This window comes from Neoarius graeffei, chromosome 22, assembly GCF_027579695.1.
Source record: "Neoarius graeffei isolate fNeoGra1 chromosome 22, fNeoGra1.pri, whole genome shotgun sequence".
NCBI lineage: Eukaryota > Metazoa > Chordata > Actinopteri > Siluriformes > Ariidae > Neoarius > Neoarius graeffei.
The window spans coordinates 5,636,201-5,662,951 of NC_083590.1; the positions used below are offsets into that span (position 1 = coordinate 5,636,201).

General features: G+C 40.2%; 2 protein-coding genes across 2 annotated transcripts in view; one reads left to right on the forward strand and one right to left on the reverse strand.

Moving 5' to 3' along the window:
- The window catches only part of LOC132870554 (NACHT, LRR and PYD domains-containing protein 3-like), a 524,974-nt gene that overhangs the window by 214,188 nt on the left and 284,035 nt on the right, over positions 1-26,751 (reverse strand). The window lies entirely within an intron of this gene.
- On the forward strand, positions 6,372-18,810 carry LOC132870551 (zinc finger homeobox protein 3-like). Its single transcript, XM_060904224.1, has 13 exons — positions 6,372-9,389; positions 11,234-11,258; positions 13,631-13,822; positions 13,939-14,029; positions 14,576-14,685; positions 14,939-15,049; positions 15,211-15,267; positions 15,361-15,429; positions 15,686-15,847; positions 16,770-16,826; positions 17,237-17,460; positions 18,083-18,242; positions 18,353-18,810. The coding sequence occupies exons 3-13, from the start codon at positions 13,633-13,635 to the stop codon at positions 18,502-18,504; spliced, it is 1,383 nt and encodes a 460-aa protein (XP_060760207.1). The 5' UTR covers positions 6,372-9,389; positions 11,234-11,258; positions 13,631-13,632; the 3' UTR covers positions 18,505-18,810.

Below are 26,751 nucleotides of genomic sequence, written 5' to 3' on the forward strand. Positions count from 1 at the left end.
TTGTATTATCTGTTAAATATGTGTCAGATTAAAAAGAAACTGTTTCCCAGAACACACCACAAACACACGGACTGCGTCACGCTGACTTCTGATCTCTAACACACACACACACACACACACACACCCCGGTTCACAATCAAATCAACACATACCAGCAGAATTATAAACAGTTTCCTTCCAACTGCAATAAACTTGCTGAACTCTGATATCTCCACAGTCTGAGATATGATGTGCAATTAGGGCTGCACGATTATGGAAAAAACGATTATCACGATTATCTTCATCAAAATTGTCATCACGATTATTAATCACGATTATTCTTGATGTTAGGGAAATCACTTAAATTTTATTTCACTATATTCAAACAAACAATATGAACAGCTTTCAGTGCAGAATGAAATTTAAAAGAGAAATTCTGATTTCCAAATGACAAATAAATGAAATTTATCCAAGAAATTACCAAAGCATGAAGGAACTGAAAACTCAATTGCAACAATTACATAGCATTATACTGAGGCCTACAAGTTTTTAGCTAGAAAGACCAGCCTATCAACATGCTCTGGCTTTAAACATGAGTGAAGGCAGGTCACAACATTGCCTCCAGTGCTAAATACCCTCTCAGATGGAGAACCTGTTGCTGGAATACATAAGTATTTCTTCGCAAGCTGGGAAATCCGTGAGTACAGTTGCTGATGCCCTTTCCACCAGTCCAGTGGGTCCCCTTCACTGTCCAGGCTGGCACACTGAAGGTATGAATGCAGCTCAGAGGCCACAGTCTGCTGCTCCTGGAGAAGAGAGGATCTTGTTGAGTTTGCCCCAGTGTCTTTGAAGAAGCTCCCCAAAGTCTTCTTTTTCTTAGATGAACTTGGTGCATCCTCTGTGTTGTCTGTAGTCCCTCTACACGGATCAGTTCGGTCCATCTCCTTGAAAAGAGCATGATACATAAAATAAGAAAAATCTAATTCAGCTTAACTGTTGCAGTTAGTTTTCAAATTCAATTTTAGTTTTCAAATTCAATTTAACATTCGTATTCAGATTATAGCATGTCAATAATCTTTTAGCAAATTTTAATGAGCCAAGTTAACATTTGTATTGTAAATTCTGTATGTATATCCACAATTATTACTAACCATTCGTGCAGATGCAACCATCTCGGATATGAGTCTGGCCTGGATTGGTGCAATCCTGTCCTCATTTACATATCTCATCTTAAAGCGTGGGTCGAGAGCAGATGCCATATCGAGCAGTTCTTGTGTCTCAGGATCCTGGTATTTTTCCTCCAAGTAGGTGAGGATTTTGGTTTTGATGGTGTTGGTCAGGTCTGGAGCATCATCACTTGCCTTGAGGATGGAGGAGCTGGACAGTGCATCTGTGAATTCAGTCAGAGGTTGGAGGGCTTTGTTGAAGGCTTCCAGGATGTCAGTGTCCTGCCACGTTGGGATGAGGTGTCTTGCTTTTCGGTCAGACGCTAAGACTTGAGAAATGGCCCTATGCTGCTCCAGGACTCTTGAAATCATTGCCTGTCTTGATCCCCACCTTGTGGGGCATTCTGTCTTCAGCCCATGCTCTGGAAGCTTCAGCTCTTTTTGAGCCTGTGCTAGCTCCCTTTTGCGCCTCCAGCTGTAAGAGAAACTGCTGACGAGTTTCTTGCAGATCCCCACTGCACGGTCAAATCGTGGATCTCTCATAGCATTCTCTGTAAAAGAACATGAAACTCATGTTGAATCAAACCACAACAAAAGTATATGCATATTCACGTGTTATTTCAAGATGTTGTATTCAAGTCCCTTATTTTTTTTTTTTTTTACTTGTCAACATTAATATCATTGCCCGTTGTGCACTAGGAACATGTAGTGAGCTAAAATACAAGTTACTTCTGTTTTTTCACTGTTCTGTCTGTTTTTACTGCTACAAAAGAGGGCAACAAAAACAGACATAAACACAAAAAGAGATGGAATACATATGCTTTTAAGGGGGATGAACACCTGTGTTTGCTTGTATGCTTCTTTTAAGGCACACTGAGAGAACGCATGTAAATGTTCAATAAGTTTCCCTCTGGTGTGGATGTTGTGTTCCTAAGTTCAGTGCGTCTGTAGATGGCGCTCCACAAATTACAAACTAGACCTGAGACATTACATTACATGGCTGATCTCTGCTGATACACTGTGAGATGAGGACAAATGAACTTGAAAAGAGGGTGTGTGTGTTTGCGTGTTTCTAGATAGTTAATTCTACCATTTAGTTACTTACACACTACATAACAGCATGCCGGTATTTGAAGATAACACAGCAATAATAATTTCGAGATAAAATTATATAGATATATTGAATATTAATATTTTCAGATTACTTCTCAATTATGTATGCATTTTTTAACTACTCACCAATGGCCAGATGGAGCCTGTGGCCAAAACACTGAAGCCTTGTCCACTGATTCAGAGATGCTGCCTTGACGATGTTGGCCCCACTGTCTGTTGTGATACAGACAAGTCTCTCCTCTTGCAAACTCCAAGAAGCCAGTGCCTCTTCCAATCCCTGGGCTATGGCTTCTCCCGTGTGGTCTTGCGGGAAAAATGATGTCTGCAAGCACCGGTTTTTAATTTGGAAATCCTGATCAATGTAATGCACTGTCAGGAACAAGTACGGCTCCATGGTCCTGCTTGACCACAGGTCAGTCGTGCTAGCATAAAACGGGACCGCTGATAACTCTTTCTCAATTTTTCCCCGACATTGATTGTACAGCGCAGGTAATGCCACTTTCGAGAAATAATTTCTTGACGGCATCTCGTATCTTTTGTCCAGCGTTTTCACCATTTTTTTTGAAGGCGTCATTATTCACGGTGTTTATTGGGGCCATGGCTTTGGCTAAATAAAACGCGATTGCGTCTGTTATTTCCTGGTGTCTGTGTGATGTGGGTAAATATCGTGTTGCACGGTGTAGTGTTGCTTGGATGGTTGTCTGGGTTGGGGCTGCGGGACGGGGATTTTGTGCAGTGCCAATGACGCTGGCTTTGGCCTTCATGCACTCATTATATTTTTCTACGTGGTGCTTTTTTAAGTGATTAAACAGATTTGTTGTGTTACCCTGCGGGGCAGACACAACTCTCTGACACTCTCTGCACATCGCCTGCTTTTGTTGGACATCACTCGCCCTGAATCCAAAATACGTCCAAATAACAGAACTTGAGCCCTTTCGAGGGACAAACTCCTCCTCACCTCCCCCTGCTTCTTCAGACACAGATTGACTCTGTTGTTCCGACATAGTTAGCTTTTCTCTCTCACCTCAATCTGTTACCTACTCTCACGCTATCACCCCTTGAAGAAGATGCCGCCATAGATTTACATAGAAGACTAGATTCCTCACCGCGTATTCCAGAACGTCCGCACAGGGCGGCCATCTTACCACAGACAAGCTTTTCCACATAATTTGCGGTACACTGAGGTAAGACCATTGAGGTGCTTAAATGTTTATACTCTTATCTTGCTGAAATTTTGACGTATATACAAATGGTTTGATTTCTTAAAACATTATTAATGTGGTTGTAATTCTGGGTGCTTGAACATGCTAAAATCGTACCTTTTCTGCGACACGCAGTATGGTATTGACAGCCGCCACCACCACACTCTGCTAACACTGGTTGTCTCATCTCATCTCATTATCTCTAGCCGCTTTATCCTTCTACAGGGTCGCAGGCAAGCTGGAGCCTATCCCAGCTGACTACGGGCGAAAGGCGGGGTTCACCCTGGACAAGTCGCCAGCTCATCACAGGGCTGACACATAGACACAGACAACCATTCACACTCACATTCACACCTACGGTCAATTTAGAGTCACCAGTTAACCTAACCTGCATGTCTTTGGACTGTGGGGGAAACCGGAGCACCCGGAGGAAACCCACGTGGACACGGGGAGAACATGCAAACTCCACACAGAAAGGCCCTCGCTGGCCACGGGGCTCGAACCCAGGACCTTCTTGCTGTGAGGCGACAGCGCTAACCACTACACCACCGTGCCGCCCCAACACTGGTTGTGTCCCTATTTTTTAAGCTTAGACTCCACCACATTGCCAAGATGACAACCCTTTCCTTACAGAACAACAGCATGAGACAGAAGCACAACAAAGCAGTACTGTTTAAAGGGCATTAGCCAAATATACAGTGTAAAAATTTTCAAGGGGTATGAAGACTTACGCAAGCACAGCACAGCCCAGCACTCACATTATGATTTACAGCAGGGGTGGCCAACCAGTTGGAGACCAAGAGCCACATTTTTTACTGTATTACCGCAAAGAGCCACATCATACACATGGGCACACGAACATCACCCATCCCTTCCTCTCTCTCTCTCACACACACACACCTCTGCTCAGCCAGATTAATAGTAAATGTCACACACCAACATATTTACTCCTACAGTACTAAGACCACAGGCTGAAGCCAGTCATTTTTAACAATGAACACTTACTATGCATGCTGCTTACTATGCATGCTGCTTACTATGCATGCTGCTTACTATGCATGCTGCTTACTATGCATGCTGCTTAGTGGGACTTACTATGCATGCACTTACTATGCATGCACATGCTGCTTACTATGCATGCTGCTTACTATGCATGCACTTACTATGCATGCTGCTTAGTGGGACTCATGGCATTACCAAAAAAAAGCCACACCATACACATGACCACTCATGTGTACCATACATGTGACCCCTCTCGCTCGCTCTCTCCCTCCCTCACAGACACACACGCTCACGCACCTCTGCTCAGCCAGATTAATAGTAAATGTCACACGCCAACATGAGGGAAATTTACTCCTTCAGTCAGTACTAATACCACAGGCCAGTCATTTACAGCAATCAATATTGTGTGCACTTACTATGCATGTTACTTAGTGGGACTTCTGACATTCCTTGCCTTGAACAATCCTCTTCAAATCTGCCTTGTATTCTGTCGTTGCCACTCGAAGCAGTTCTTTCACATGGGTTTCAGTCAGAACAGAACGATGCTTTGACTTCACGTGTTTCATGGTAGAGAACACAGACTTGCAGACGTATGTTGACCCAAACATTGACAGTATCTTAAGCGCAGCCTGTTTCACATTTGGGTATTTTCCCAATGGCACACTTTTCCAAAACTCAATGGTGCCTTCCCTCAAAACAAGTTTCAGTCGGTCTTCCTCACGAAGATCGATCATCTCCAACTCAGCCGCAGCCTCATCTGTGACAAGCGGGGCTTTCAAACAGTCCGTCTCCGCATTGAATGGGTCGACGAGGAACGTAACCTGTGGCCTTTTCAGTTGTATATCACGGAACCGGGTTACAAAGCTTTCGTGCAGGTTTTCAATTAGTGTTGCATATCTGGCTCCTTGCTTATTCAGGGAGGCGGGAAGCTTTGAAATGAGCTAATGACGACTGACATATAAGGCAGAATGGCTTGCCATTACGTTCAACAAAAAAGTATAAACTCTCCCACTCTGTTAAAAATGTCCCATGTTCGTCTTCATATTTTCGTTTTGCTGTGCATTTTTTCATTGCCATTTTGAGCGACTACTTGACACAAGATACACCTTGCCCAAAAACTTAGCGATTATCTCACGCACATGCGCATTTGACATGACCTGAAAATACCGTAATGTACCTAATCAAAGCGAAGATGTATTTGACGAAAATACCATACTGAACTCAAGCAAAGCGCACAAGCACATAAAAAACACAAACACAAACTTCGATATGAACGTAAGAGCCGCATGACACCGGGCAAAGAGCCGCATGTGGCTCGCGAGCCGCGGGTTGGCCACCCAAGGTTTACAGGAAATCAAAGTACTGACTTTGATGACAAGATGATGTGTGTGTCTGTTTTAACTGTAGATGTTTATATCAGTATGTTTAGTTTTATTTTAACTGCACATTGGAGCCTAGTCAAATGAAATTTCAATCTTCTGTGCTAACATATATTGACTTTGACATGATAATCAGCTTTGAATGTTCTTTTTGTAAATGTAAAGATATCTTTTTATCCTTGGAAGTATAACCACATGTGATTAATTAAATGCTTTTTTTGTCACAAACTACCGTGAGTCGCTGTCACTGTTTTATACTATTACTGACTCGGGCAGTGCATTTGTTATTATGCTATGATGTGAGTTTGCATTTGTTATTATGCTATGATGTGAGTTTACATTTGTTATTATGCTATGATGTGAGTTTATATTTGTTATTATGCTATGATGTGAGTTTACATTTGTTATTATGCTATGATGTGAGTTTACATTTGTTATTATGCTATGATGTGAGTTTGCATTTGTTATTATGCTATGATGTGAGTTTATATTTGTTATTATGCTATGATGTGAGTTTACATTTGTTATTATGCTATGATGTGAGTGCATTAGGTTTTTGAGGTGGATGAAGTATTTCTGAAGTTTCAGAAGTGAGTAAGCTGTTTATTTAACTTTAGCTTCCCCTACGGCCCTATCACATGTAAAAATATTTTCACTAAAAATTGGAAATAAATTGTATGGTTATTTGTCCTAAGGCCGCAGTTATCCATAAGTATGCAGTGTTAGGCTTCTCACAGCATAGGAATTTCAACATGCATCCTGTCTTACAGTCTGTAGTTTACTGAAATATTTTCGCCAAGCTATGTGTATTTTTTTAAAACATAAAATGATTATTCATCATTAATATCATAAATACATACTTCCATTTTTTTTTTTATATATAACAAACCAAACCGTTTGAATATCGATTGAAATTTGAGGAAGTTGCGGTCATCTGAAAAGTACATATCGCTACCAACACAGTGCAATGGGTAAGCCAGCTGTCTGAGGTAAGATGGCCGCCATGTGCGGACGTTCCACTTCGTTGACGGGCAACGGGGACGAGGCATCTAGTCTTCTATGTAAATCTATGGATACCGCTGCGCTGAAGCTCTGCGCACTTGGCTTGCTTGCTTATTTAGGTGGAGTAATGAAACCTTACATGCGTCGGTTCGCCCCCTAATGGTTTGGCGGAGTACTGGTCAAAAAGTTCTTGATCAGATATGCAGCAGAGCTCGCATTTTAAATGGAAATAAATTGTGATTTTAATTTAATTGTGGCAGCCAAAATCGCGATTTTCTATTAAATTCGATTAATTGTGCAGCCCTACGTGCAATACATTGTTTTTCTATTCAACCCACAACCTGTACCAGGGATGAGAATTTTCCGCCGATCGGCGGATTTCCAACTTTTTCAGACCAAAATGATCGTTTTTGAGATCGATGTAAATCCGTTGAGAAATTTTCGGGGGGGGGGGTATGGTTAACGATCTGTGGTCACCTTATAACGCAGACATCCCAAGACTTCCGGGAGTCTCCTGCATATTGATAGAAGCGAGCAAGAGCGCGCGCAACATTAAGGTCTACATCACGCATCCTAGAATGTGCGCGCGCGAGGGAGACTGCTGTGTGCTTGTTCATGTAGCGCATGCCAGACAAAGAGCATCCTGATTGGGTTACTCAGCAAAATAAGCCAATCAGCTTTCAGTGTGGGCGGGCTTTTATCTCTTTTCTCGAGGACCGGAGTTTTCAGCTGAGTCAGCACAGCCTACAGGATCGGCATGGCAGAGAGAGCGCGCGTGCGCCCCAAAAAACCAAAATACAAAACCCACTTCACCTCAGATTACACAAAAGAATCTCCCTATCTAATAATAATAATATCCCTGTCTAATAATAATATCCCTGTCTAATAATAATATCCCTGTCTAATAATCTCCCTGTCTAATAATAATCTCCCTATCTAATAATAATAATCTCCCTGTCTAATAATCTCCCTGTCTAATAATAATCTCCCTATCTAATAATAATAATATCCCTGTCTAATAATAATCTCCCTGTCTAATAATAATATCCGTCTAATAATCTCCCTGTCTTATAATAATATCCCTGTCTAATAATAATATCCCTGTCTAATAATCTCCCTGTCTAATAATAATCTCCCTGTCTTATAGAGCTGTGCAATATATCGTATTTTTATCACGATATCGATATTGGTGTCAAACGATATCAAAATTCATAATATCGATATGAAACGATTTTTTGTCATTTGTCGAAAGGGACGTGCACAGTCAGGAAATACATTCTCCTCAACACGAGCCATTGAAGGCCGCACAATGGTTCGGCGTGGCAGCGAAGGGGTTAAGTAAAATGCGGCGGGTGATACGTCATGGACGTCAGAACTGTCAGAACTAGCTATGCTGAGGAAAAAGTCTGGAGTTTCTCACACTCTCCTCAGTCACCATTCCCGCTGAAGAGAAGATTGCAAGGGCGCGCAAGATGGGAGATGAGGGGAAACGTCCTCAGCTTGTTGACAAAAAAGGGAGGAAAACTTCAGTGATATGGGACCATTTTGGCTTTGAGGAGGCCGACGAGGAGCAGAAATGAGCAATATGCCGGATTTGCGGTAAGGTCGTTTCTGCTCCTCTTGGCAACACCTCCAATCTATTCAGTCTATTCAATCTATTCTGTTTTCATACGTGTCGGGTGATTTGATATATTGATTTGTTAATATGTTGTTTGATTTGCTTGCTAATATAGTTATAATAATACAATTAACATATATTTATGTCATATTTTTGGATGTGGGACTGGGTAATGTAAAAATGGCATCTACGGAAGAAAACAAGCACAACAATATTAGCACATATCCAGCTTGCTAGCTGTGTTAGATGTGTTAAACCGTGTGGATTTAAGTGGAATAATTGCGAGTCGTCCTGTGGTCAAGGCAGCGTTTTAAGGTAAGGCAATTTGGTTATTAATGTTGCCCACCGCGGCATGTTTACTTGGGTTCATTTGATTTTGACTTGTGCATCTGCAGCTAGCATCATGCTTTGAAGTAGGTTCTGCTAAGGACGGGTTTATTGCGCGATGTAGACGGACTCAGATGTAATTACATTATTTTTAAAATTCCGTGCGCTTAAAACGGTGTCCCCCTGCTAATCATGTAGCCCTAATCATGTGTTGCTTTTACTTTTCCTAATGGCGAGTGAAATATCTCTGCAAATGGTATTTCAATGCTGACATGCCAAAAAGATAGCGGAGTCCACATTTGGAAGATGAAGGAAGAGAAGCCTGATGCTTGCCCAGCTAGCATGTATATAGTGGACCACTGGTGGCTTTTGGACGGCAAGCCGTCGGTGGTATGCCAGCCGTGGTCCGAAGTCGGGCCGCTGGCTAGCACAAATCACAGCTCGGGGCGTGAGTGGCTTTTGGTTGGCGCCCCGCGATGGTGCGCGAGGATTCGAATCCACTGCGCAAGACAGTGGCGGCTCGCCATCCTTGGACCGCTGAAGGACCGCTACCCATAGACGACAACGGACGGAAGAACCAGCCACAACTTAATAGGACTAGGTAAGTACACCATCTTCTTATCTCTTCTAAAATTATCATATACAAAAACTATAGTAAACGTAATGCTAGCCTACACTTCAAAACTTCGTGAACTGTTGTGGTATGACATTTCTGACAGCAAGACAGAGACAAACTCATTCATTAGGACTCGTTCAGAAAACGGACATAATGGCTTACCATAGTTTGACATAATTAGCCAACGAAGGATAAATAAAGTAGCCTACATATCACCCTCGTATATGCACCTGGGGTGAAGTGTTTTTATTCACATATGAGAAAGGGGGGAAATTACTTTGGCTATCCGAAAGTGTACTCGCCTGTATTAAGACACCCTCTGCCCCTTGGCTGTTCTGTCCACGAAACTTTACTTAATTACACTAAACTTCACCTCAATAATGGTAACCTCTACCTCAGTAACTCTCCTTTACCTCAGTAAGGCTAAACTTTACCTCATTATTGCTAACCTTTATGAAATAACACTTTTTTTGCCTCAGTAACACTAACATTTACCTCAGTAATGCTGTGTTATCTTAATCCTAACTTTTATTTAATAACACTAATTTTTACCTCAGTAACACTAACCTTTACTCAATAACACCAACATTTACCTCAGTAATGCTAAGTGTTATCTTAATAATGCTAACCTTTATTTAATAACACTAATTTTTACCTCAGTAACACTAACCTTTACTCAATAACACCAACATTTACCTCAGTAATGCTTAATAATGCTAACCTTTATTTAATAACACTAACTTTTACCTCAGTAACACTAACCTTTACTCAATAACACCAACATTTACCTCAGTAATGCTAAGTGTTATCTTAATAATGCTAACCTTTATTTAATAACACTAATTTTTACCTCAGTAACACTAACCTTTACTCAATAACACCAACATTTACCTCAGTAACGCTAATCTCTAATTTATTAACACTAAACTTACTAATTCTTCATTACCCTAACTGACAATCAGTTTTGCATGTAGATTGATGTAGCCTTTGCTAGGCAAACCTGTCCGACTTTTTAAAAATGAAGGCAACTTTATTGGTTAATAGATGACAGATGGGGTTTAACATTTGTCCTGTGACAAAAAAAAAAGTTTCAGGTCAGCACAGCAACTTTCCTCGCCTTGGCTGTCCATGGTTGTTAGCCTAGCTATCATAGCTATCGCCCCGATATTGTTTTGTTTCTGGAGTTCATGTCTGCATCCGCTGGTGTTTTGAGGCAGCTACTGCAACTGATGTGTAGACAACATCGGGGTTCCCGCGGGGTCTTAAAAACCCTTAAAACATTGAATTGAAGCGTTTGGAAATGATACAAATGCCAGCCAGTGTCAGTGTATTGCCAGCAGTGATTTGTTCTACAGGCTACTAGACGTGAACGAGTATAAAATTATAAAGAAGGAAGAACAGGACTAGGCATGTAAACCTGTTCACTTTACCACAGAAATTTTAAGGAATAATAGGGCTGTGACTTTACTCACTCCTTACACCAACTCTTCTTCAATGTCGTGCACCGAAATATCACAGTATCACAGTATCAATATTTCAGGTAGGCCTTCTTCTACCGGCAGTTATGCAGTAAGCTGTAACCAAAACACGACATATGTATTTGACAGAATTTAAAATATACGCCACTCAACATGATCCCAAATGCTGATTCACATATTTAATGTTTATGAACGTAGTAAAAAGAAACGTATAAAAAAACATTTTGTGAACCTAGGTGATGAGAGAGAGAGAGAGAGTGTGTGTGAGAGAGAGAGAGAGAGAGAGAGAGAATGTTGATGCAGCTTTGTAATAAGACAGATGGTGATATGTTGTCTCTTTTCCCTTTACAGGTCACCAAGAGTACAAGTCTGTAAGGTAATTTGGGGTAATTTAAGGTAATAGGCAACACTTGTGGCGCAATGTCTAGTTACTGGAGTAAGAGAAGAAGGATTGCTAAAGGCGTTGAATCAGACTTACTGAGTATAGGCCTAACTTCTTCAGCAGAGTGTGGGGGGGAAGGGGTGTCATATGAAGTGACTGAGGTCCAATTTACTCATGGGGGCAGTGGGGTAGAACCCCTACCAGGACATAGTGCCCATTCAGGACAGAGCAGTGGTGGAGTTAGTGAGCAGGTCCATTCAGGACAGAGCAGTGGTGGAGTGAGTGAGCAGGTCCATTCAGGACAGAGCAGTGGTGGAGTGAGTGAGCAGGTCCATTCAGGACAGAGCAGTGGTGGAGTGAGTGAGCAGGTCCATTCAGGACAGAGCAGTGGTGGAGTGAGTGAGGATGAACAGTCCAGTGAACATGCACATGACAGTGATGGCAGTGAGGAAATCTGTTCTTCAGGCGAAGACACACGAAGTCACCTTGCTCAATGGGCAGTTAGGAGAAGGATAAGCCATGCTGCTTTGGCAGATTTATTATCTTTTCTCTCTGGAAAATTGCATGGCTTGCCAAAAAATCCTAGAACGTTACTAAAAACAAAAACCACGTATCATGTTAAAAATATTTCAGGCGGTAGCTACTATCATTTTGGCTTCGATCATGGCATTTCCTCTCATCTTGCTAACAAAAAAACTCCTTTGACTTGCCCGTCTTTAACAATCCAAGTGAACATAGATGGCCTGCCCCTCTATAAAAGCTCAAATGCACAGTTCTGGCCTATTTTAGGGCTCATTGAGTGTTTTGAGAATCGGGTACAGACAAACAGGGAGCCATTTGTTATCGGGATCTACTTTGGAAATCAGAAACCTACAACACTAGAGTTTCTAGATGAGTTTGTCAGTGACGCACGTGTTCTTGAGAGAGATGGCTTTTTTTACCAGGGTGCTTCTATCGCTATAGCATTGTCAGCAGTGGTCTGTGACGCGCCTGCACGGGCATTTATCCGAAGGTCAAAGGGACACACTGGGTTCTACAGTTGTCACAAATGCCATCAAAAGGGAGTGACATACCAAGGAAGAATGACCTTTCCACAATCAGATGCACCACCTAGACTGGACAGCGAAACATTTGATGAGTTTAGTGATGAGCAGCATTTCACAGGATTTAGTCCATTCAATCTTTTGTCAGTTGGGATAGTCACACAGTTTCCTCATGACTATATGCATGTGGTGTGCTTAGGGGTAGTGCGGAAACTGTTATACTTCTGGATGAGGAAGCCATTGCACACTCGAGTAGGTACAGCTGTCGTGCAGGAGGTGTCAACTACGCTTTTGGGTTATCGCTCATATTTCCCCATTGAATTCAACCGGAAGCCCCGAACTCTTACTGATTTTGAGAGGTGGAAAGCTACTGAGCTTCGCTCATTCCTGCTATACACTGGGCCAGCTTGCTTAAAGGGCAGAGTACCAGCAGCAATTTACAACAACTTCATGTTGCTGTCTGTGGCCATGACTATTTTACTTAGTGTATCTTTAGTGGGAGATTATGCTGACTATGCACACAGTCTACTCTTGGCATTTGTGAAACACTGCAACCAACTGTATGGTAGGGAGTACATTGGGTACAATATGCATGCCTTACTCCACCTCAGTGAGGAAACAAAGACATATGGAGCGTTAGACAACATATCCTGCTTCCCTTTCGAAAATTTCCTCGGCCAGCTAAAAACAACGATCCGGAAACCCAACAAGCCCCTAGAGCAGGTCATTCGTCGCTTGTCTGAAAAAAGGTTTAAGTCCAGTGAGTGTCTAAGTATCGAGTCAGGCCTAACAATGGAACATTACAGTGGCCCTGTACCACCGCATCTTACTGCCATAAAACAATTTAAAAGAATGCATGTTCAGAGGGTCATCATTCAGGTCTCAACAAGTGACAGTTGTGTGGAGTTAGCGGGGGGAAGGATAGTGGTCATCGAAAACATCATAGTTGACAACAAGGCAGAAGTGCACATAGTGTTTAGGTCCTTCTCAAAGCTCTGCAACCTCTTTGACTACCCACTCGAGTCATCTGAAGTTGGCATCTACCATCTGTCTGCCCTGACACCTCAACTGCATCACACTCTAGCTGCACACATAGAGAGAAAATATGTCCTCCTTCCAGTTAAGGATGGCTTTGCTGGGCTACCAATGTTGCATCAGTAGGATTGCTGTTTTTTATGTTGGTGTAAGTGTTCAAATCACAATTTTGTTCAGGTGATATATTCAGGTTTCCCATCTCATTTAGGAAATGCTGTAGCTGTAGGAATTGATTATTAAGATGCCTTGGCAAGCCCACTTAAGTGTAACTATTTCTTCTTTCCACAGAAATGTATGTAGTCGTTTCCTTCCCCGCGGAGGGCTTGTTTTTTGTGGTGCCTGTTTCATGGCTCATAGAAGATAAATGTTACTGGCCTCCCTTTAAAACGCTGGACAAGGTAAAAAAGGCTGCCCTACAAAATGAAACCCCTGACCCCAACTGTTGGACACTTCATCCAGTTGAGGTGCTTAAAGTTAAAGGTAGGCTCGGTTGTATATTTAAATATCATAATGCAGCATTTTGATTTGGGAGAAAAGGAGACAATTCAACTATTTGAATTTTGCTTGTTTGCTATTGTTGTTTTTTTTTTATGTAGACACATACGAAAAGGCCCACGGCCACTACCTTAAAGCAAAAAGAGGAGAGAAGCTGGAGACAGATGAGGAGACCATGAAAAGAAAAAGAAAGTAAGATAATATTTGCATCATACTAGTCACTAATATATAAACGGAGGTAGATTGACTGAATTACATAGGCAGCATGTGATCTAGACAGGTTTGACACAATCTACCAAATAACTACTGAATTACTCACAAATATATCAAAATATGCATAAATACTAAGTCAACTCAATCAATACAACAATATTTAATTACTTTGGTCATTTATGCAAAGAAATACTGGATTCGCTTAGATGAGGTAACAAACTTCTCAAAGTGAGGTGAAGCTGAATCATGGCATCTGAGTAAGTAACCAACATGCAGGAGCCTCCTGTTCGATGTTCTACATCGACCTACATTGCTTGGCAGACATGAGGTCATATCCTGAAACTAGAAATATCAACATAAGGGTTCTTCAAGGTGAACTAAGGAAGTGGACTATATAAACCAGACTACTTGTCTGGTTTATATAGCCTTTTCTATATTTTTAACTAACCATAAATATTATTTGTACCAATGATATTGCCCTCAGTGTCACATTCTTTAACATTTTGTAACTTGTGTAATCTCTAGGCCAAACATGAAATTCATCCAATCCAGTGATGAAGAAGATGACCGTCCCTATTTCCCTCCGGCTCCAAAAATTCGGCGACTGCCAGAGAAAATTTCTGTACCAAATTCAGGTTAGTGATATCTCTGAAAAGAAATTCATTTTTCTTTTTTCATGGTCTCTGTTACTTTTCATTTTGTGTTGCCTTACATTTCATGCACCCACATTTGACACAGGCCTTCTGCATATCTTCCTTTGTTTATTTTTTATGTTGCATTTGGACAAAAGTGTCAGTTAAGTATAATGTCATACCATTGCATTAAGTGTAATCATAGCATTGTATCATCTCACTAAACACGCCTTTTCATTTCCAATCTATTCAACAGAGTTTACCAGTCAGGCACCACAGGTCCCAACCACCACCACCCTGCCTCTACCACCACCACCACAACTCCCACCTCTACCACCACTACCGCAGCGCCCACCCAGCCATGAAGGTAAATGGGTCAATGTCATTGTCAATGTCATTTATTGTGCTCTGATATCAGGTGGTACAACCACTGCTAATGCTCATAAATTAATTAGTAATTGGTAATTAATGTACTGCAATGAATATGCTTCTTAGATAACCATTTAAGTCTTAATCTCTTTCAAACAGTGTACAGTCAATCACACAGAACCCCTTCAGTCACCAGGACCAGTACTTACCCTGCAGGTAATATTGGCCACTGTGTACTTAGTACCATGATTTGGTCTTCTAATTACCATGAATACTTGTATATCATGTGTCTTTTCACTCTGTTTGCAGTGTTGTCCAACCAAGCAGCCAGTCCCCCGTTGGAAACCTCACATCTTTTTCTGACATCCAGCCATGGAGGTATACACATAATACATTGGCTATTGAAAGTCTACACCCCTGTTCAAATGCCAGGTGTTCATGATGTAAAAAAAAATGACAAAAAGAAACTATTTAACGTCATGACAACCTGGCACTTGAACAGGGGTATGTAAACTCATATGTGTACTTTATAAGTTGCTTTGGGTTTGGACAAAAGTTGCAGTAATAATCAATAATAATCATTGCCGTAATAATCTCACTAAACACGCCTTTTCATTTCCAATCTGTTCAACAGAGTTTACCAGTCAGGCACCACAGCTCCCCACCACCACCACCCTGCCTCTACCACCACCATCACCTCTACCACCACTACCACAGCTTCCAACGATTTCACCTCTGCCAGCACCACCACAGCTTCCATCGAAGTCACCTCTTTTTCGAACATCCAGCCATGGAGGTAAATACATAATACAGTGCCTATTGAAAATGTACACACCCCTGTTCAAATGCCAGGTGTTCATGATGTAAAAAAATGACAAAAAAGACAAACTATTTTATGTCATGAACCTGGCATTTGAACAGGGGTATGTAAACTTATCATACCCACTGTACACTGCGTTCCAAATTATTATGCAAATGACATTTTTCACTGGTTTTCCTAAATAAATAACTAGATGACAAGTCATCATAATTTTCAAGTCATCAACCGTTAGAGTACAAAGCAAATATTTTTGAATGAACCTTCCAATGATAACGGTATTTTTTTAAAAATTGAAAAACTGAAAATGCACTGTTCCAAATTATTATGCAAAGCAGAGTTTCAAAAGATGTTGTTCTTGTAAAGAACTGAAAATGGCCATTTATGAAATTTGAAGCATTAGCAGGTGATAATTACTGGAATCAAAACCTAGTTCAATCAAAAAATCTTACAGTTCAAGTTGCATTACTGGATGTGTAGCTGATTCAGAGCGCACACAGGTTTGTGCAGATAAAGGCACATTAAGAAAGGTTCTTCCAGATAAATACATCAGAACAAGAGAGTAAATGATAAAATACTATTACAAAGCAACAAACAAGTCACTTTTGAAGCTGCGAGTTGGAAGGTTCGTTCAAAAACATTTGCTTTGTACTCTAACGGTTGATGACTTGGAAAATTATGATGACTTGTCATTTAGTTATTTATTTTGGAAAACCAGTGAAAAATGTCATTTGCATAATAATTTGGAACGCAGTGTATGTTACTTTGTTCATTTTCTATTTTATAAGTTGCTTTGGACAAAAGTATCAGTTAAGTATAATGCCATAACATTGCATTCAGTGTAATCATAGCATTGCACCATCTCACTATTTACTAACCACATTTCCAATCTGTTCAACAGAGTTTACCAGTCAGGCACAGCATCATCCATCAAATCAGCAAATCAGCATCCAGCAAGGTAGAACTGAATTATCATTCATCTGGCACCAATATTAAAGGAGAAGCAGACTAACCCCTTAAAATACAGCCCCTGTTATAAATTAGCTGAATAGCTGTTACCAGAATGGCAATGACCAAGTCGTAATGTATTACTAAAGGCCCTATGCACTGTCATAGTGGTACTATGGCAGTAAAGTTTTTCTCAGTGGCCATTACAGCGTCCTTTTGGTGGAATGGCGTGTGTTAAGGGGCTATGAAAGTTTTGTTTGTTTTTGTTTTGAGAAGGACACCATACATTCATCCTTGATTATGTCAATTTCAGTAACACCGATGTTGATGTTGTTTGAAAGCCGTGTAAATGGAAACTAAGTATCTGAATTACTACATCTATACTTATACCATTTCTAATCTGTTGTCTTTGATTCATAGATTTTTGCAGACTTGTTCTGCAGCACCTCCGGACGATTGAGGAGGAGGTTAAGGAGGTTAAGCAGCAGGTGGCTGCAAATACGGCCATTCTGCAGAAGCTAGGGGGTGCTGGTGTGGCAGACCTTTGCCTCGTCCAGGAAACCAACATGCCCCTCAGTAACCTGGAGGAACTGGAGGAGCTGGAGAGGCAGCTTGGGTCTGACATTGACCTGAAAAACCAACTGGTAAGTCTGGATTTTAAAATGTTGCAATATGAATTTGAAGGCATACAAGTCTTAACCTGGCTCTCGTGATGAATGTTGCTCTGAGTTGCTCCACAAACATTTATCTGTAACTATGGCCGTAGTGCGCTTAGCCAAAGTTCCTGTCTTAAAATACCGTCTCTGGCTTAGCTCTCCAAATGTTTTATTAAAAATCCTTGCACATGATTGGAAAAAACACTTGTCTGACAATTAAAGCACTACTGTAACATTTCTGGAAATGAGTTCATTTTACACCTCTCCCTGAATTAAGTGATTTGTCGACAATGTTACATCTATGAAAGCCCTGCGAGCCGGATTGGTCAGGCTGCCTGGGTAAATCTGAAAATCCACCCAGATCCACGAGTAGCTCATAAAGCTGTGCGGAAACACACAGATCTGGCGAGAGCCAGGTGATCCCACTGATTGAGCATTGCTAAAATTGATCCCATTCCCAAGGGGAGCGATGTGTGCACAATAAATCATATATATGTTTCCAATTTTCAACATCATACCCACTGTATTTGAAGGTTACAGATGAACTATCAAACAGCTAAGATGTTTGACTGAATGTTATGCCATTGTAATTTTGGTCTTTGTATTCCAGGTGAACATACTTGCTGTTTTGGGGGGGAAAACCACCAAAGACGCGGTGAAGAGGATGTTGGGCCGTATTTTGAGGAAGTCCCTGGCGCTTCAAATAAATTGGACTGGTGCTGGAGGAAAGGTGGCGTTCAAGTCTTTACACCTGAAGAATGTGTTACACAGTAAGCTAAAAAAAAAAACTTTTTTTTTTACATTTTGAATCATTATTGTGAAGTATTTACAACCCCTGGCAAAAGCATTTTTTTCTTACTTACTCCTTGTTTTACAACAGGAGCTGTTAGGAGAGTGGTGCACACAGCAACAGAAGAGGACCTGCAAAAAGAAGTTGCGAAGTACCTAAAGGGGGCGGTTGACCGAGAGGGAGGGAGAAAAGACAGGCAGAAAAAAGTGGGCAATGGGGAGATGGGGGAATATTTGAACTAGTCATTTTATATTTATGTATTATATATTTATTATAAATTGTTCATATTTATTTATTTACTTACTTCAAACTGTAAAAACATAAAAAAAATATTGAACCTGGCTGATCTTTAAATGTGACGTTGTTAATTGTTATTTATTTGTTTGTTTATTTATTTATTTAAAACCGTAGACACATTGAAAAAACAAAAATGTATTGAACCTGGCTGGTCTTTAAATGTGATATTATAAATTATTAATTGTTATTTAGTTATTTATTTATTCATATAAAAACCGTTAACACATTAAAAATAAACAAAATGTATTGAACCTTATGTGTGGTCAGTCTGTGGGATAATATGTTTACATGTATACATTTATATTAATTTGGATCATAAATTGAATTCCATTTATATTCATTTTAATGCCTTGTTTGAATTATATGGCCATAATAAGGCTATTAAAAAAATGGTGGGTAACAATCGGTAAAAAGGCGGCCCTTTATCTGAAACCGCTTTTGAGCCGCCGGCGGACCGCCAAAGAACCGATGAGCAAAACGCCAGTGGGCCACTGGTGGGAGCCGCCGTTGGACCGACAACTCTGCCACTGGTGGGCCGCCAGTGGGCCACTGACCTATTGCTATCTGGGTGAAAATAGATCGCTTAATCCACAACGCATATCTGTATTTGAGACATAACCTGCAACTAGTGGGGATGTTTTGGAATGACTGTGCATAGGGTGTTTTTGGCCACAGAACACTAACCCACAGTAGTAGGAGGACTACTGGGTTCGTGGATTTTGTCTGTTGACTGAGCGAAGCATGGTGTTTGCCTTGTGTCATTTCACGTAGCATCTAGCCGCAGTGCCACCTACACTTTCAGGGAATGTTTACATGCCGCTGAGCTATTTTCATGTATGTTAATTCTTAAGGACTTGTCTCTATATTGTGCGTGTTTAATGTTGGTGTCTTAACAACACACAAGCTTACGTTGTAGTGTGTGTGTGTGTGTGTGTGAGAGAGAGATTTTATCCTTGGCTGGCTACGAGCCAGTGTGGACGTTACGCAGTAATCACTGGTAATACCAGCGCTGGCTCCATCCTCTGTGATCGGAAATGTTGAGTGAGGAGAACGTGAGCCTTGTGCAGGCTATAGGACCTATGCAAAGTACGCGCTTGCACAGTAAATAGTTTAAGTAAAAGGCGTTTCAGGGTACAACGGGAAGGGTTGACAGGTAGCCTATGAGGCCTGTACTATAAAAATGTGGCCCGGTGCCTCGGGTGTTGATGATCGGGGCTTTAAAAAAAGGTGTATAAATATCGTTTTAAAAATCGCGATATCAATATTTACTGAAAAAATCGTGATATTGATTTTTTCCAATATCGAGCAGCCCTACTGTCTTATAATAATCTCCCTGTCTTATAATAATCTCCCTGTCTTATAATAATATCCCTGTCTAATAATAATATCCCTGTCTAATAATATTATCCCTGTCTAATAATAATATCCCTGTCTAATAATATCCCTGTCTAATAATAATATCCCTGTCTAATAATATCCCTGTCTAATAAGGGTCAACAATAATGACAGTTTTGCGCGATGTACTGTTTGCAGCAGTGGTTTCAGCATTGCCCATGGTGGCTTAAATGATTGTAAAGGACATGTTGAGGTGAGGAGTGTCAGTTCATGTGCATTATATTTAGGTCTACAACAGGCTGGCATGAAAAGACCAAACTTATTGAAGATTTCCATAAAGTAACAATGTATAAATATACATCATATATATCAAATACACGTCATATATAAGTGTGTATCTTTTATAAATGGGGTTAGCTTATCTAATGTAGCATGTTGGGGAGAATCATAGTATCGTATCTATATTTCTGATAAAATTTTAGGTATGATAGCGTGTATAACTCTCCTCCTTATTGCTCATTTCATAGGGGGATGGAGGGGGAATTGCTGGCATGTGCCGTGCGGGAGCGTCTGCCCAAATTTTTGAGGCTGAGATGAACTTATAGTTTTTGATTTAAAAAAATTTCCAATATGTCATGCCCATTGCACATGCCTGTTCTTTAACTCAAAATCACCATCTCGATCTTCAAATTGACCGTATGGTATCTGTATTACATTACACAACATCCTGTCCAGATAAAACCTAGTTAGTCCACACAACAGTTGAAAGGGAAGTGATGAGTGATGCTGAATGCTGCCTGCTTAATATGCGAGACCTCCTGCTACCATGATAACATCAGAAGAAAGCTTCAGAGAATGATATGACAGAACTTTTTTTCTGGTTTGCACTTCATTGTAAAGGATTAGAGTATTCAAAGACATGAATAGCTAAAATGCAGAAATATAATACTGTAGAGCTCGTTTATATTAAAAGGTGCATTGATTTTTTTGAAATCATCAAATGTGAATTGATTAAAAACAAGTCTCTTGTACCATATTAATCATTTTCACCTGGGAGTCCACCAAGAAGGGGAATTTATTTCCAAATAAATTGCAACTTTTTGCTGATAAAATTAATGGTTTTGGGGTAAAAAAATATATATAGCCAAAAATCATTAGCCCCTGGAACCCCTGGGCCCCGCCCCCCTGGGCCATGGGCCCCGCCCTGTTTTTTTCAGACTTTTAAAATATTTTTCATTCTCATCCCTGCTGTACATATTGCTTGATTTCCATATCATTTCTGTTAAGTGTATTTATGCTCATTTTGTATATATTATATTTATTTATCCCCTTTATTAGCTCTCAGGTACTTGCTCGGTCAGGTGTGTGGTTTTTTTTTTTTGTCTTTTGCACCTTAACTTTTTGCACCTTTGGAACCAGCAGAAAAGAAATTTCGTTGTACCTTAACAATGACAATAAAGAACTTGAACTTGATTTAAGGACTCCATTCCCACATCCACTTGTGCGTCTCCCAGAACTTACCAAGCCTTTATTTCTGTGTTCTGGTTCTGCTGCTTGAGTTTGGATTCTGCCTCGGTGTTGATGTTTGATGACCGTCTGGCCTTTGCCTGTTTTTGAACAGTTTTTATCTGGGTGCCAGTCTCTTCATTCCAGCTTCAAACTGCATTTGCATCTGTTTCAGCCTCCCCTTTATGATAAATATGTAAATCCAGAACACTTCAGCTGAGTTTGTTTACATTTATATTCAATTACTTTTAAACAGGATATTTGTCTTATTGTCTGTTTTTATGGTACTTTTCTTGCCATTCTGTGTTCAGCTGAGGAATGGAGATGTTAGAAAAATATTTGAGACTCAGTCAGTCGTAATGAGGATCAGCGATATTTAGAAGTTGCTGAATGGGTCGGTGCAGGTGCAGTGTCCAATGTCATGGCATCAGTGATCAGTGTTTTCTCATAAGGAGTGTCTTTACGCAGCTTTCTTGCTTTTGCATATTTTTCAAACACCTGTTGTTTTCACCGTGTCTGTTGTGTAAATTCCAGCATTTTCCATTTCACTGATGTGGAATTTTTTAGGCACCAGGTTCTCTGTGTTCTTGGCCACGACATTCCCAAATAAAACGAGGAACTGTAGGTCAAGGAACTGCTTACTCTGGGTTCTTATTGGTTCGTTCCTGTGTCTTTCAGGGAGACCATGAGCTGGACTAATGAACAGAGTAAAGTCTGGTTCATAAAACAAGGTGCCATGTCTAAGCATTTTCAGCACAACTGACAAAATATATTCAGTAGCACGGTCCATGTGATCCCTCAGTAAAAACAGATCATGGATTGTTCATGGTCTAAAACAGTCATATCACACTCCTCTACTTTAGGCTCGCAGAAATCATGTCCGTTTAGTCCAACTGACTTCAGACTGACTGACTTCTGGATCAGAATTTATTCAAACTAAAAACTCATTTAATGCTGGAAAAGAGAAAGTAGGATGAGATTTAAAGTAGCTTTTCTATCAACCGCAAATGATTTTAGTCACCTTCTGCTTCAGCTTTTTTAGTGAAGGCATCACAGCTGACCTGCTTCCACTTCAAACTGTTTCTCCTGCCTTCCAGCAGAGGTCTCCCTCCCCTGATTACTGAACTGTCCACCTCATCTCCTGTGTAGATGGACACGGAGACTTGTCTTCTGCATCTAACATGACAGAACACTGCTGTATGATCTTTAAAACTTCTCTCACTGTGAATCCTCCTGATTCTTATGTTTGGATCTTTTCACACGTGCAGTTCATTAGATATCTAATCTAATCACAAACATTTTGGCTATGGCAACCTCACGCTGCTGTCCACTTTAGTGTATCCTAGTTGGCAAGCGGTAGCCTCTGAACGTCATGGTAGGAAAACGATCAAAACCGCATCTAAACGCCAAAGCTTCGAGGCAGCTATAATTGCCATCTGCCTTCTGATGTCCGGGGATATACATCGGTGTCCCGGTCCATCTCCCACTCGTGAAATGAGAGACCAACATGGAATCCAGCAAAGCAGACGACTAACAGGCCTACCTGAAAACAACATCATGAGCACCGCGGTGATCCCTCGGGTGGGCTCGGTGGAGCGGGGTTCTTCCGTCGGGTTTGGTTGCATTTCAACTAACGCGGATATTTCTGCTGATTTAAAATCCATGGGAGATGCGAAGACATTGGCCGAGGTCAAGATCGGAAGAGCAGACGGGATTGAGCTTGCCTCTGGGGACTGGCTTCTGGAGTCGAGGTGCTCGTGGAGGGGAAACATAGAGGCCGACGCAGCAGCCATCTTTGGACGGACAGAGAATGAAACAACAACGCAGCGCTTGGAGGATATTGTTAATCATGGGGATGTGGTAACTGAAGTCCTACGGGCAACTAGGTCAAAACGACGAATAAATAAAGCCATAACTAAGCATCGTAAATGGAAAGTTTTTAACACCGTAAACAATTCTCGATTAATTTGGGACGCACGTAGTAAACCAAAAGGACTCTTAGGTGGTCACATAAATATAAGAAGTATTCTTTCTAAATGCGAACAAATACAACATGTTTTACAGGATTCAAATATGGATTTCCTCGCAATATCTGAAACTTGGTTAAAGGACAACTCACCACATGCGGCTATTAATGTGCCTGGTTTTAACATTTTTAGAAATGATCGTAAACATGGAAAAGGTGGAGGAGTTATGTGCTATGTAAAAGACACAATTAGATGTAATGTAATCAAAGATATAGCATGTGAACTTGAATGTTTGTGTTTAAATATTGTACTCTCGCCAGAAATGTCATTAACTCTAATTGTAATCTACCGTCCGCCCTCATCAAATGTTGGTTTCTATGAACAACTTAGAGACATGTTGCAGCAGTGTGACTTCAATAGAGAGGTGATTGTAATAGGAGATCTGAATGTGAATTGGGAAGATAAGTCTGCAAGAAAACAACTGAAACAAGTAACTGACAGTTTTAATCTAACACAAGTGATTAGTGGAGCAACTAGAATAACTAATTCCTCTAGTACACAAATTGATTTAATTTTTAGTAATAAATCTGAAAGAATAATTAAATCGTATAACATTATGACTGGACTCTCTGATCATAATCTGATCTTATTAGCTAGAAAAGTAAATGGAAGGATGGGGTCTGGTTCTGCACAGAGCATGGAGTATTGGAAGATACCAAATAATAAAAAGGAAGATTTTAAAAAAGCTGTGCAGAATATAAAATGGGATGAATTAATGAAATCAGATAATCTGGATTTTACTAGCCGGTATTTAGTGGATAAACTGCATAAACTAATTAAAGAATTCTCACAAAAGACTAGAAATAAAAATAAAAGGGCTCCCCTCCCATGGCTAAATGAGAATATACTACAAATGATGAAAGAACGCGATCAGACCCTAAAAGCATCACTGAAGTCTAAATTGACAACTGACAGGCTTAAATTTACATCAATTAGGAATAAGGTGACAAAGGAACTTAGAAAAGCTAAGGCAAATTACTTTCTTGACATAATAGCAACTAATAAGGGAAATTCTAAAATTACATGGCAGCAATTAAAGAAACTATCTGGACAAAATGATGCTAGAAAACAGATCCAACTGATGATCAATGATACTTTTACAAATGAGGCAATAGATGTAGCTGAAGCATTAAATCATTATTTTGTAGATTCTGTAGCTTCTATTGCCAATAGTTTTTCCTTGCACCAGCAATATGATGTCAAGGAATCAAAGACAGGACGCAGTTTCAATTTTGAAAGAGTCTCTGAAGAACAAGTACTTAAAGTGATTGATTCACTTAAACCTAAATCCTCAAAAGATATCTATGAAATGGACTCTGCAATGATCAGGGAGTGTGCAGGCCCATTGATAAAACCAATCACTCATATTGTAAATATCTCTCTGACTCAAGGGAGCTTCCCCCAATATTGGAAGCCTGCAGTTGTTGTTCCCATCTTTAAGAATGATGACCCGCAGTTAGTTTCAAACTATAGACCAATAAGTATTCTCCCTGTTATGTCTAAAGTTATAGAAAAGTTAGTGGCAGACCAACTAGTGCGTTATCTAAATTCTAGCCAATGCCTACATCCGATGCAGCATGGGTTTAGGGCACACCACTCAACGGAAACAGCAACTGTCTATTTTATTGAAAGAGTTAAGTCTCTAATAGACAGTGGCGGGGTGGTTGGGACAATATTTCTGGATTTACGGAAAGCGTTCGATACGGTTGACCATAACATTCTTCAGTCAAAATTTGTTCAGTTTAATTTTTCTCAGTATACATCCAATTGGTTTAAATCATACCTTGTTAATCGTTCACAATGTGTTAAAATACAAAATACAAAATCCTCCATTAAGGATCTTATAACAGGGGTACCCCAAGGTTCTATTCTGGGTCCAATTCTTTTTAGTCTGTATATAAATGATCTCCCATCTGTGTGCCAAGGTTGTGAGATCCTTATGTATGCAGACGATACTGTAATTTTTGTTAAAGGTAAGAATCATTCTGAGGTTGCAGCTCAGCTTACAAAAGTTATGATTAATGTTTCAAATTGGTTGAATAATTGTCATCTACAACTTAATACTTCAAAAACTGTTGCCATGTTCTTTGCTAAAACAAAAAAAATCTTACAATGAGCCTGACGTTTTCATCTCAGGGCAAAGAATTCAAATAGTTAATGAATATAAATATTTAGGTATCATCTTGGATAGTAACCTGACCTTCAAGCATCATGTTAAAAAGGTGAAAAGGATTATAAACTTCACACTTGCAAATTTTAGGCACCTTAGAAATTGTATGTCAACAGAGGCTGCAAAGATGTATATGTTTTCTCTTATAATATCACACATTAACTATTGTCTGCCAACATGGGGTACTGCAAACTCCATAACATTAAAGCCGATAATATCTCTATATAAACAAGCTGTCAAAATTCTAGATAAAAAACCAAGATCCTTTCATCACTGTATAATATTTAATAAATATAGGCTTCTGAGTTGGAATAATCTTGTTCTATTTAAAAATTGTTGTCTTGTATATAAAATCAGACAAAGCTTAGCCCCACCACCACTTTGCAGCCTCTTGCAATTTAGATCATCTGTAACCAGTGTTACTAGAGGGGCTGCTAGAGGTGATTGTGTAGTGCCTTTCAAGAAATCAACTTTTGGTCAGGCAGTTTTCACTTATAAAGCAGCTAGCGAATGGAATATAATCCCACAAAGTATAAGAGAGTCCAGTTCTTATAGTTCATTTAAATTTAGATTAAAGAAATGGCTGATAGACAACCAAGTCTGTCAGCATTAGTTTATGAGATGTTGTATCAGTATGAGTGAGTGTGTGTGTGTGTGTGTGTGTGTGTGTGTGTGTGTGGGTGCTGTGTGTGTGTGTGTAGGGGGATGGGGAGGAAGGGGGGGAGGGTGTGTACTTCTGATGTGTGTGTGTGTGTGTGTGTGTGTGTGTGTGTGTGTGTGTGTGTGTGTGTGTGAGTACCTCAGGCTCCTCTATTGCGTGTGTGTGTGTGTTTTGTATCTCTGGTGTGTGAATGTGTGTGTGTGTGTGTGGGGGGGGTGCTGTTTGTTGTAATTGTTTTTTTTTTGCTTGCTCCTTTTGTAATTTATTCTTTTAATTGATAGGTAACTGCCATGCTCCTTCTGGCAGGGGGACTACCAATGGAAATTAGCCTTTTGGCTATAATTGGGTGCATTTACATTTTCTCTGTAAAATGTCAATTAATGTACAATGTCCCTCTATAACAAATAAAAGTTAAAATAAAAAAAATAAAATAAAATATGAAGGGATTGTTTTCTCCAGTTTTAACAGCATGTTGGTTTTTTTCTGATTTTCA